This window comes from Argopecten irradians, chromosome 12 (genome assembly GCF_041381155.1).
Source record: "Argopecten irradians isolate NY chromosome 12, Ai_NY, whole genome shotgun sequence".
Classification (NCBI taxonomy): Eukaryota; Metazoa; Mollusca; class Bivalvia; order Pectinida; family Pectinidae; genus Argopecten; species Argopecten irradians.
In genome coordinates, this window is record NC_091145.1 from 6,880,203 (window position 1) to 6,892,431 (window position 12,229).

General features: G+C 33.5%; 2 protein-coding genes across 2 annotated transcripts; both read left to right on the forward strand.

The window, feature by feature from the left end:
• Positions 1-280: 280 nt before the first annotated feature.
• On the forward strand, positions 281-4,299 carry LOC138336288 (proton-coupled folate transporter-like). Its single transcript, XM_069285718.1, has 4 exons — positions 281-1,494; positions 2,633-2,716; positions 2,898-3,054; positions 3,923-4,299. Exons 1-4 carry the CDS (start codon positions 342-344, stop codon positions 3,987-3,989), a joined length of 1,461 nt encoding a protein of 486 aa, XP_069141819.1. The 5' UTR covers positions 281-341; the 3' UTR covers positions 3,990-4,299.
• A 1,878-nt stretch (positions 4,300-6,177) lies between these two features.
• On the forward strand, positions 6,178-7,851 carry LOC138336831 (proton-coupled folate transporter-like). The gene has a single exon (XM_069286423.1). It carries the CDS (start codon positions 6,178-6,180, stop codon positions 7,390-7,392), a length of 1,215 nt encoding a protein of 404 aa, XP_069142524.1. The 3' UTR covers positions 7,393-7,851.
• Positions 7,852-12,229: the final 4,378 nt, after the last annotated feature.

Below are 12,229 nucleotides of genomic sequence, written 5' to 3' on the forward strand. Positions count from 1 at the left end.
GAACCGTTCAGGTGTTTTGGCAAGAATATTCCTAAGATAATGAAGAAAAAAATAGACAAAAGACACTTATCTTGTATTTAAGACTATATTTAACAACTCTCTTGACACCAACACATAAACTAGTTCGGCATTAGATATGTAGATTGCCGGGACAGATTAATCTGTTCATGATTCTACTGCATTATCAACACATGCGATAGAGTCACGAGATGTAGATACCCACTTATTGACCTTGCTAGATACCAAGCTCCAATCTCTCACACTACATATAAACACATACTGTATGCACATTACCATGCTGGATTTTATCACCTAACAGTATTTTGTGGTAACATAAAACAATGAAAAGTGATACTGAATCAAAGCCACTTTTGGATGACCAACCGGAAGAACAAAAGAAGGATAATATTCAAGTCGTAACTTCCGGAACTTATATTGACATAGTTGTTCGTGTCGTGTTGATTATCCTATTTGTGGTGGGTTTAGAAGCTGGAAGTTTGGTTAAAAACCAGTATGTGTACAAATGGATAGAAGAAAATTCAAACTCGAGCATAAACTCTTTGAACAGCACCATCAAGAACTCTACTCTTTCATCGGATCCATGTGGAGGAGATATAAGCGCCGGAAGTGAAAAGAAGAACCAATCAGCGGCATCCATATGGCTGATGTATTTTTCATGCGTAGAACATATCTTAGCAATCCCGATGTTACTTTTTTATGGATCATATTCAGATTTCATTGGTAGAAAACCGCTTATGATGATTGCATGTGGCGGGTATTGCATACAGTACTGTTTGAAAGCGTTTATTGTTTACGAAAATTATCCATTGATATATTTCTTGATTCCCTATGGTATAGCCGGTATCACTGGAGGAAGTTACACTTTTTATCTTGCCATGTTGGCATCAGTAGCGGACAAAACAAAACATGGCAAGAAAAGAGCCCTAGGCATTGCAGTGGTTGAGGCGTTGATTGGAGTCGGTGTCAGCTCCGCCCAAATTGGGACGGGATATTTTATCAAAGATCTTGGCTACATGTACCCTTTGGTGGCTGTAGCCGGCGTATTTGGAACTTGTCTTTTGTTAATTCCGTTCGGGGTCACGGACACACGATCAACTAGATCAACCAAACACGTGAAATTTGTCGACTACCTAAGAAATATTTTTGGAATGTTTGTAAGAAAGTCCGAGATTTTGACAAATAGCGTATTTATATTTAATATGACAATGTTGACGTTTTTCCTGCTGTATATGGGAGCTTCAGATTCGACAATAGATACACTTTACCAGCTTCGATCACCGTTTTGCTGGGATTCAAGAAAGATAGGCTGGTACGGGTTCGGAACAGATATCGTACAATATGTTTTCAGTTTGTTTTTGGTGCGATATCTCCAGATGTGTCTATCAGATGGTACCATTGTTCTCACTCTTATATCAGCTGTTGCTACCTCCATAATCACAGGCCTGGCCAACAGAAGCCTTATGCTGTATATAAGTAAGTATTATATTTTACTGTAATTATAATTGTCGCTGCGGTTTCTTTTTCAAAACAAGTTCTCAGAGGATGGTTCTTGCAGATTTTACAATTCAATAAAATTGATTCTTGACATAACCTAGGAATAAAGACGCCATCACGCGAAGGTGGACTTTTATGAATTTCTTTTCATCGCGAAATTATCGTAAAATGGTCTATAGTACTTATTTTAGCTTAAATTGAAGTTATGAAATGTAGCTATAATAATGTTTTTCCTGCAATTACCGCATGGTCGTTTAATATCACATGGATAATATCTTCGCGACATGGCGGGACATTGTTTTGAGCGCGAAAAGTGGATTAAATTGCTTCAAACACGTATAACATGCAATTCAATTTTCTCGTTTTTACATAAGCTCGTGAAAATTTTGAAAATTAATAAAGTTAATTAGATTTTGTTTTCATTCAATACTAGTCAGAGAGTATGCTGAAAATCAATTTTAGATGTTCTATTCCATTTTCATTGGTATATTAGAATACTGCAAATTGAGCCACGTTTTCTGTAGTCTTTCTTCGCTTGCGAATTTTCCCCATTTAGTTTTCAAATTGTTCGTCGTGTTTGCTGCGCAATAAATCTATTCTGTATTTGTATATTACAGAGTTATCTGCCCTTGTGGGTATGTATTGATTGTGACGTCATGTGGTTGTAAGCGTAACTTCATACTTTTCGAAGAAAAGACGTGAATATCGCCCCATAAAAAAATTATGAGGAGGGCTGAAGTTGGTTGCGAGTTCCTAGTTCCGTTTACTAAACGGAACTAGGAACCAGACCCAGGTTCCGTTTAACTTAAACGGAACTAGGAACTTGGAACCAACTTCAGTCCTCCAAATAATGGATGACGTCACAATTAATACCTACCCGAAAGGGAGCTATTTATGTAATATGCAAAGACGGAATAATGAGGAAAAAAAACACAAAACAAAAAAAAACAAAAAAAAAACAAAAAAAAACATAAATAAAGCTACGAAAAAAACAAAAGAGAAAAAGACACTGGTCAACATATTCGCAGGAAAATAAACATCGCCAGAAATTTAAAAACAAACTATATGAAGGTATTATGGAAACAACATCAGGTTATAAGTTGTGTTTCCCTTGTAGGCTCTGGAGCGGGCGTCTTGTCCATAATGGCTAAACCACTTCTTCGAGCCTACATTTCTAACATGATTAGAAAAGACAACCAGGGTATGTACCCAACAAATCGTCGTTTTTGGTTCCATCCATAGTAACGTTTGAAAAACAATTTAAAAAAAGAAAGAAATAAAAGAAATTAATGGAGTATTTTTTTATCAAAATAGATTCTGATCGTGAGTTTCGGTCATTAATTCATTGTTTTTCTAAACGATGAATAATTGTCGTTTTGAAGGTGCTGTGTTCGGTAACATGTATGTGATCGAGAACATTTGCTCCTTGTTCAGCCATACAATATTCAGTGAAATATATGCCCAGACTCAATCCTTCATGGCTGGTTTTGTCTATCTGATAAAGGGAGGATTCTACCTGTTATCTTTAGCAATATTCATGTAAGTATTCCTGTATTCCAACATATTAAAACCTGTTTTAGCGACCACCTCTGTTTAAAGACCACCTGCTTAATAAGACCTTTTAGGATCACAAAAAACCAATTTCAACACCATTTGACCTGTGTATGAAGATCATTTTCCCTGGTCCGTAAGGCAAACCAAGCCCATGGAAAAAGGACTTTTTTGTACACAGGTCACGTTGTGTTGAAATTGACCAGTTGGTTCACGAAAAAGGCCCTAATTAGGCAAATAGGTTTGATACATAGGCAAGTAGGTTTGATACAGAGATGCTCTAAAGGACATGTTTTATTTCATCAAAAATGTTTTACATATAATAAGAAAGAATTTAAAACTTTGAATTAAAAGTTTTAAACATACTGATATCTTATGCAATATGATGCTGAAAATATATATTATGATAAATTTCTGTATATAAAAATAAAGACAATTGTAATTTAATTAAAGCCAATGCGTAGTTCTCAAAATACAATAATTAAGAAAATAAATGCAACTTACTTAAGTTAAGAATCACGCCATGCCAATTCCATGTTCATGTTTTAAGATGCATTAAGCGGCCAAATAAAATAACATGAATGAATTAATTGGCTATGCGTTGTTCTCAAAATAAACGGATTTGAAACTATATGTAAAGTGTAAAGGATATATACAACATGTTTTATTTATAGAATTTATTTAACAGAAGGAGACTAACAAATTATTTTCTTTAGACGAAAACTGGGAACAAACTTTCCTGTTAAATAAACAGCTACAAATTAAATCTAGGCTTGTTTAACAAAACATGAGGCAAATTTGTTTTACCCACTCTATTGTGGACAACAAATAACATTATTATTTGCTGTCTTTTCAGAATCCTCCTCTGTTGCCGAAATCGAAACGAGAAAACCGTTAACATTCAAGAGAAAAATTTCGTTTAATGTTGTTGTCAACAACACGTGTTATTGCCTGTTCTTGTATACAAACAAACTGTCTATCAAAGCTGTGAAGCCAAACTGGCTATCGCAGAAATGGTATCGTCGCTACCCCATCATGAGGCCCCACTTAGCGTAAATGAATATGTTTTTTTGTAATTTTTTTTTAAACCAAAAATATCGCATGGCTTTTATTAAGGGCCCAATGAGTCAGTGACATTATTTTCTATTTTTTTTTCTGACTGTTTCTCTTTGAGACTTTATAACCCTATTGCGTTGCACAGTATATATATTGTATGAGTGATATAACTATAATTGCGATTTAATCAACAAATGCTATTGTTATTAAAAAAATGAACTTAAGTTCAAGTTTTTATCATTATTCTTTGACATGCTTTTTTGCTTTAGGAGCTGCAAATATATCACTATTTTGATCAATATTATACAAAAGTCAAGAAATAATTACACATCACAAAACTGGTCTGTTCATACTTGTCATACGGTCAGGTAATAAATATTGTAAGACATTGTAATACACATGTATTTCATTAAACAATTTTGACATCACATGTAATAGTGACGTCATATAAAAATATAACGTCACATGATTGCCACGGTAGACGAATTATCCGAGCTTTGTTTCGCCTTTCGTATATATAAACGAATATGAAAGCTTTGGAATATTTACATAAAGAGTAGTTATGATATAATAAATAGCATATCACACGCCTGTCTACGTAATATGCTTAATGAACTCGTTAAATACTTTGATATGCCACTCGCCTAAAGGATCATTGCACTTAAGCGTTGATTTTACTAAAAAATAAAAATAAAAACTCATTTTCATCGGGGTATGAAAGAAATTTTGTTTGCAAACTTAGTGAATCTGCGTAGCGAACTCTCACAACTGGAAACAAACAAAATTTATTTTATAAACCGATGACATAAAAAAAACAGTGACATCAATACATATAATAAATTTCGGACAACCTGATAAAATAAAATACGTTTCAACCACAATCGGTGGTGTTATTCAACTCTCAGGTCATTAAATAAACACTGCAGCTGTTGATGAGCATTTTTTTTATACCACACGTGGTATAAACTATGTACGCATTCTGACACGGTGAACTTTGACCGAACTACTTATTTCTCAGTGTCACCATCATCAATAATCAAATAACGTCATTCTATTATCTGTCGTGCGAATGCTTTTACATGCATGTAGTCCAACATTGAGTTTATTTTCTTGAAGCAACTGTGACGATTGGAACTCAATAAGACATTAAATGAGTATTATGTAACCCTAAAGATGTTCCCAGTTCGAAAAAAAAAGATATCGATGGATTCTTTATTAAACGATGACTTTTGAATACTTATTTTTTCTGATGAAAATATAACTTCACCTTATTTACATATTTCGGTATATACACGTTACCGTATCCCCGTCATATTAATATGATTGTGGTAGAAACAGGTCACACTACTCGTTGTTGATGAATATTGAATTTATTCCACAATCGTAAGTTATTTTTTAAAATTAGAAAAGAAACTCGCTTAAGCTTGTCTCTTTTGTAATTTAAAAAAAATATAACTCACTCGTTTGGAATAAATTCAATATTCAATAACCCGTCGTTGTGTATTTACTCTTTTTACACATACGATTCCATAGACTTTCAAATGGATTGTTTTTCCAAATCAATACGCAATGTCAATGTTTATATTATGATGTTACGATAACGTCGGGTTTTCGCACAATTCTCGGTTTTTTTTTCATAGTGGTATGAAAGAGTCCACCCACCAATCAGAAGGCTAGATTTGGTATGAAAACAAATAAAAAACAATTATATTGAATTATTGAAGGAGTATAATAAATTTCATATTACATACCCACTGACGTAAGATAGCATATTAGTTACTAGTTAGATGTTAAAATCGAGAAAACTGCTTTGTTTTTCTGTACTGTATAATAAATCCTTAACATTCTAATTAGAGATTTGGGTGATCAATAATATTTATATGATACTGACCAACTGATAAACCGTAGATACAAATATTGGGTACAGTTGCACGGGTATATTGTATAGATAGATAAAATTCTATTTAGAGTCATTCGTATTTCAACTTTGAACTCACCTTGATGTACTAGAGGAGATAATCTTAGCGCATTAATTTACCTGTGTGATGCATAAAGATGGATAGAGTATCAGAAAAACGGCCGTTGTTAGTAAACACCAAAAAACAACCTGCAAAACAAGATGACGGCAGTTTGACAGCTCAGGTTGTTTTACGTGTAACTTTAACGTTTGTATTCATGGTGATTACAGAGCTTGGAAGCTTAAACCAGACATTATATATTTACAAACGCGCAAGCGACCTCAACACAAATAATGATACTTATACATCTGTACAAAACCTTAATGCAACAAATGCATGCGGTTTGAACCAAAGCCTCGCATCTGAAAACAACAACCAAAAGCTTGCAGCAAAATGGACGTGGTATTTCGACTTGGTCGTGCATGGTTTGGGTGTTCTATCACTTCTTTTGTATGGCCTGTATTGCGACTTCATTGGCAGAAAACCACTTTTGATAATTTCGCTTACCGGTGAAGCTCTTCGCTACGCTATGATGTCATTCATCAACTACAGAAATCTACCATTTGTATTCTTTTTCGTGCCATATGCTCTGTCGGGTTTAACAGGAAACAGCTATCTCTTTTTCATTGCAAGCACAGCCTCAATTGCCGATAAAACAAGTTACAGCCAATCGAGGACTGTGGGCCTAGCGGTTTTCGAGGTTCTTATCGGCTTAGGCGGTGGGATAGCAAAATTAGGAGTTGGATATTTGATTAAGTATATGGGGTACTTGATACCAATGCTAACCTGTTTCGGTGCTTATTTTGCTTGTTCATTATTTGTATGTATGTTCATAGAGGACACCATAGCCCCATCATCATATAAACATCTGACATTTTCTGTGGGTCTTAAAAGAATCTTTGGATTTTTTTACGATAAAACAGCGTTTATTGGAGGAAGACCAGCTCTTTTTATCCTAGCATGGTCGGCGTTTATGATAATTCATTTTGCGAGAACATCAGCTTACGGTATTACAACGCTTTTTGAGCTGAAATCACCATTCTGCTGGACATCAGAAGAGATCGGCTGGTTTGGTTTTATACAAAATATAATTGAGTTCATAATTGGTCTCGCCATTATGAAAATATTACAATGTTGTATGAAAGATGAATATTTAGCAGTGCTAGGGTGTCTCTCCAACATAGGCATCTTCCTGGTTATGGGATTCGCCACAACAAACTTTATGATGTATGCATGTAAGTACAGTATCTTATTAAATTCATGCGCTAAAGCAAATATGAAAATGGATATAAATGAATATTCTTTAGTTTAAACACATCAGTATATATGTTTTTTTTTTTTTGTTTTGTTTTTTTTTGACATTTTTAAAGTGAATAGTCGGGCAAAGAATATCAGTCTAAATGCGTTCTTTGGCCTTCCAAAAGTTCTCATATATTAATACGACGGTCAAGTTCTGCTTACGTTTCCCAGTTCTGACCATTAAAAGAAAGAAAAGTTGAAAGCATTGAAAGCGAGGCTGCGTGGAAATGTAACCACGGACATAGTCAGCCGGGAGGACGTTTTAGGATTCCTATACTTTAAATTTATTTCTTCGTACGCAGATAGATTCTGACGAGAGATTTTATTTTTCTATTTCATAAGAAATTATACACACCATTTTTACCGACTTTAGCCATCCTTGCCCGACTGTTCACTTTAACATGTGTTTTAAGAAAATTTTCATTCTTATTATCATACCTATGTTTATCTCATTGACATGTCTAATATATATTTGACATTTGGTTGTGAAGCCTTAGGAGCCGGGGTTCTTTCTGTTGTGACGTTTCCAATCATGCGTGCAATATTGTCAAGGTTCGTGGAGGCAGATCGGCAAGGTACTCATTTGTTATGTAAATCTTACTTATCACACAGAAAATTAATAAACCCCCATTTAAAAATTAACAGGCATGCGGCTAGTGTAAATTCAGAGATTTTAATACAGTAATAGTGAGTGAATAAAAGGGTAATGAGTTAGTAAATACATGTTTGAGTCAGTCAACCTATGACTCAGTTAGTTTGTCCATTATTGAATCAATCAATGAATAAGTGACTAAATAGCAAACAATATTTCGCTCCTGGCTTGATATCTCTTACTCTAGAAAATATCAATAACGCAGTAATATTATGAAGAATAAATAAATATGCTCAGCAATGTATTTTGTTTTCAAACAACCATTTTCCATTCTTTTTTACTGTATTTGTTCTAGGTATACTGTTTTTTGTTCTAGATATACTGTTTTTGTTTGAGGTATACTGTTTTTGTTCTATGTGTACTGTTTGTTTCTAGGTACACTGTTTTTGTTCTAGGTATACTGTTTTTGTTCTAGGTATACTGTTTATGTTATAGGTATACTATTTTTTATTCTAGGTAAACTGTTTTGCATTATGTTTACTGTTTGTGTTCTAGGTAAACTGTTTTGCATTATGTTTACTGTTTGTGTTCTATGCATGCTGTTTTTGTTCCAGGTATACTGTTTCTGTTCTATATATTATGTTTTTATTCTAGGTATCCCTTTTGTATTCTATGTATACTGTTTTTGGTCTATGTATACGGTTTCTGTTCTATGTATACTGTTTTTGTTCTATATATACTGTTCTTGTTCTAGGTATACTGTTTGCGAATCTGTATGTTATGGAGAATGTTTCATCTTTAATTGGAGGAACCATATTTAATAACCTTTATTCTAAGACTGAGGATTGGATGCCGGGACTGAGTTTTATTGTGGTGTCCGCCATCTTCGTAGTTCCTCTAGGACTTTTAATGTAAGTGAAGCAAACGTACTGTTTATATATATCATAATATCTACTTCTACGTTTACATCCTTCTCAACATTTTGCAACAAGTTCCATATTACGCAGTTGCCAGATATTAACTGTTGTCGATAATGTTTCTCCGGATACTCCGGCTTTCCCCATCATCTAAATACGGCATATCCTTAATGGCCCTTGTTTATCGTAGTTACTTAAATGACTTATAACACTGTTGCACAGAAAAAACGATTTATATATTTGAACATATGTAAAATGCATGAGCTTAAAAATGTTTCACTTCGACCATGTTAAAGTGAATAGTCGGGCAAAGAAAACCAGTCTAAATGCGTTCATTGGCCTTCCAAAAGTTCTCACATATTAATACGACGGCCAAGTTCTGCTAAGTTTCCCAGTTCTGACCATTAAAGTAAAGAAAATTTGAAAGCATTGAAAGCGAGGCTGCGTGGAAATGTAACCACGGACATAGTGAGCCGGGAGGACGTTTTAGAATTTCCATACTTTCAATTAATTTCTTCGTACGCAGACAGATTTTGACGAGAAATTTTATTTTTCCATTTCATAAGAAATTATACTGGATACATTCACACCATTTTTACCGATTTTAGCCATCCTTGCCCGACTGTTCACTTTAACACTTTTGGTTTTTTTCAACTTTTCCTTTTTCATAGATCCATCATTTTTTTTCAGATCTCTTCTGGTGTGTACACGAAATAAAACGTCAAGACAAAACATATCTATAAGCAGCACATAATCTAATACAACCAACTTATTTTTCTTATACTTTTGGTTACAAGCTTAATTTCGGTATGTTGACGAAGGATAGTATTCATAAAGATATTACAGTTGTCGCTTGGCACGGTAATTAGGGCGACGACAGAAAACTAATTTTTCGATTTCGACTAAGAAAATCTCTTGAAGAATAATTTTTGCGAGTTTAAAATTGATTGGAAATTAAAATTACTATAAGATGTAAATATTTATTCGCTGTGATAAACTGTCGCGAATTTACTTGGATTGCGAAATTTGCGAAAATAAATCGCAAGCAAAAGAAAGTTATTTTACACAAGTTTTAATTGTTCAGAAAGTGAATATATATATAGTATTGTCGGTATCGATACAAATGCTGTAGAAAATTTCAACGAAATAATATGCATTTATGGCCCCGGTGGCAGTGTGATATGAAGATTTATTTACCCGAAGGTGTTATTATTTCCGAGGGCCTGTCTGAACTAATTTGAAGACATTTAATTAAGAACACCTATCTCTAATTTCTGTCAACAATTGTCTTTAACAGTTGAATAAAAGATTTAGCAGATCTTTACCTCAAAAAGGACGATCCTTATTGTGTTTGTGTGTGTCTGATTTCCACCATGATGATGTTGGTGATACCGATCCTAATAGTATCATACCGTTACCATATCGTATACCAGTGATTGAATCTTGCCTATAACGAGGAGATCCTTATTATCACTACGTTTGATAAGAGGATCTGAGAATATCGCATTAGGGGTCACGTCAAGATGACCTTTTGAAATGGCCAATCAAATTAGCACTGCCAGAATCTTGACTGGGGACGAAATAGTTTGAAAAAGCTGTCCAAATTATTTTTTTGTATGTAGTCATCTCGCCCGAAAAGCAAAACAAAGCTAATTGTATAGGTATAGTGGGGCGAAAAGACGTGTTCAATTGATGTTGTAATGTGTAGAAACTGCATTTGCTCTGAAGTACACGTGGTATAAAGGTCATCTGGACGTGACCCCTTATGGGATATTGTCAGATACTCTATTGAACGGAGTGGTTATAAGGATCTGTGTTTTAATCAGATTGGATTTTCATTGGCTTAAATTGACTTTAAATATCAGCACATAAAGTAACAAATTGACGCTGTGTTTGAAACGTTGGTTCTGATAGACTAAAAACGATGACGTATTTATATCAAAGAAAACAGCGTCTCAATTTTTATAGAATATTAAATTTCAAAGATTTTACTGCAATGTCATGGAGGTATAACAATTCATTTGAGTGTACCCTAGATCTCATCATCAACTTGTTTGCGGTTTGTTTGGAGTACTCCATAACATACATATATATTAACAATATAAGTTCAAGTTTATCATTGAATAGTGATATCACAGGTATGTAATATTAATATCTAAATAGTTGTGGCTATTTACGTGATAACGATGCAAATATATACCCATATATTGAACTTTTACACCACTGACACATATCTACAATCAAATGATCAAAAGGCTCAGTGCATAATATACAAAACATAACAAATTTGTTTACAATTTCTTTCGACAACAAATAAAATATCAGTAAACACATTTTCTATATAGGCTGTGAAAACGTAAGAGTCTCGCTAGTCATACAATTGTCAATTTAAGAATACCTTTCATTTGATCACGCAAAATGTATATGATATCTTACAGAAATCTGGGAATAGTGCAAAATTATTGAAATTATGGAAAAAACCTAACTCTATAGTATCTGTTGCTTTGTTTCGGCTTAGATGTCTAGTTATATTCACTTACTGGATAGTAGTATTCCTTTATTATCAACTTCATTATGACATCATGGTTAGATAGATAAATTCGATATAGATCATTTTTTATTTTATTTATTTATTTATTTATTTATTTATTTTATTTATTTTTATGTTACAACTGTTGTGCACACTGTTATGAATACTTACTTAATAGGTAATGCTGAGAGAGCATTTAAGGAAGATATTGATAAAATTTTGAAACAAGTGGAACATTCTCAAAATTTCTTTATATTATCGATGATGATTAATAGAGAGAATATGTTTTTCTGCGATTCATTAGAGCTTTAATAATGTTGCCAATATGACACATGTTTTCGGTATGTTTTCATCAGGCCGTTAGTTTCGAGATAAATTTGACAACACATGAATAGGAACCATGTACACGTTGGTGTTTTGTTTCGTTGAAAATCTAATACTCTTTACATTGCCAAAGTTTCGTGGATCCAAAATGACTTATGTCATCCATTTGATGCCATATAAGGAAAACCCTGATATAATTCATTTATAGTTAAAGATGCTCCTAGGCCGACAGAGCATGAATGATATTTATTATTTGAACAATAATTAGTGTTTAAACGTGCATATATGTGCCTAATTAACACTAAAAATAACATGAAATAATTTATTTCGCCTTTGGTGCATGCGCAATAATTACTTCATTCCATATAGGATATAGTGCTACTGAATTTTTTCAATTAATTATTTTCATATTTTTAACTTGTAACAAGTAAATTAGAAGCTCAAAATTTTCAATTGTGGTAATGGTGTAAAGAAAGTAACTTTTGTA

Excerpts from the sequence above, each read along its gene's own strand:
- LOC138336831 (XM_069286423.1), top strand. The coding sequence starts at position 6,178 with ATGGATAGAGTATCAGAAAAACGGCCGTTGTTAGTAAACACCAAAAAA.
- LOC138336288 (XM_069285718.1), top strand. The coding sequence starts at position 342 with ATGAAAAGTGATACTGAATCAAAGCCACTTTTGGATGACCAACCGGAA. Across the intron at positions 1,495-2,632 it reads AAGCCTTATGCTGTATATAA|GCTCTGGAGCGGGCGTCTTG; the intron begins GTAAGTATTATA and ends TTTCCCTTGTAG. Across the intron at positions 2,717-2,897 it reads GATTAGAAAAGACAACCAGG|GTGCTGTGTTCGGTAACATG; the intron begins GTATGTACCCAA and ends GTCGTTTTGAAG.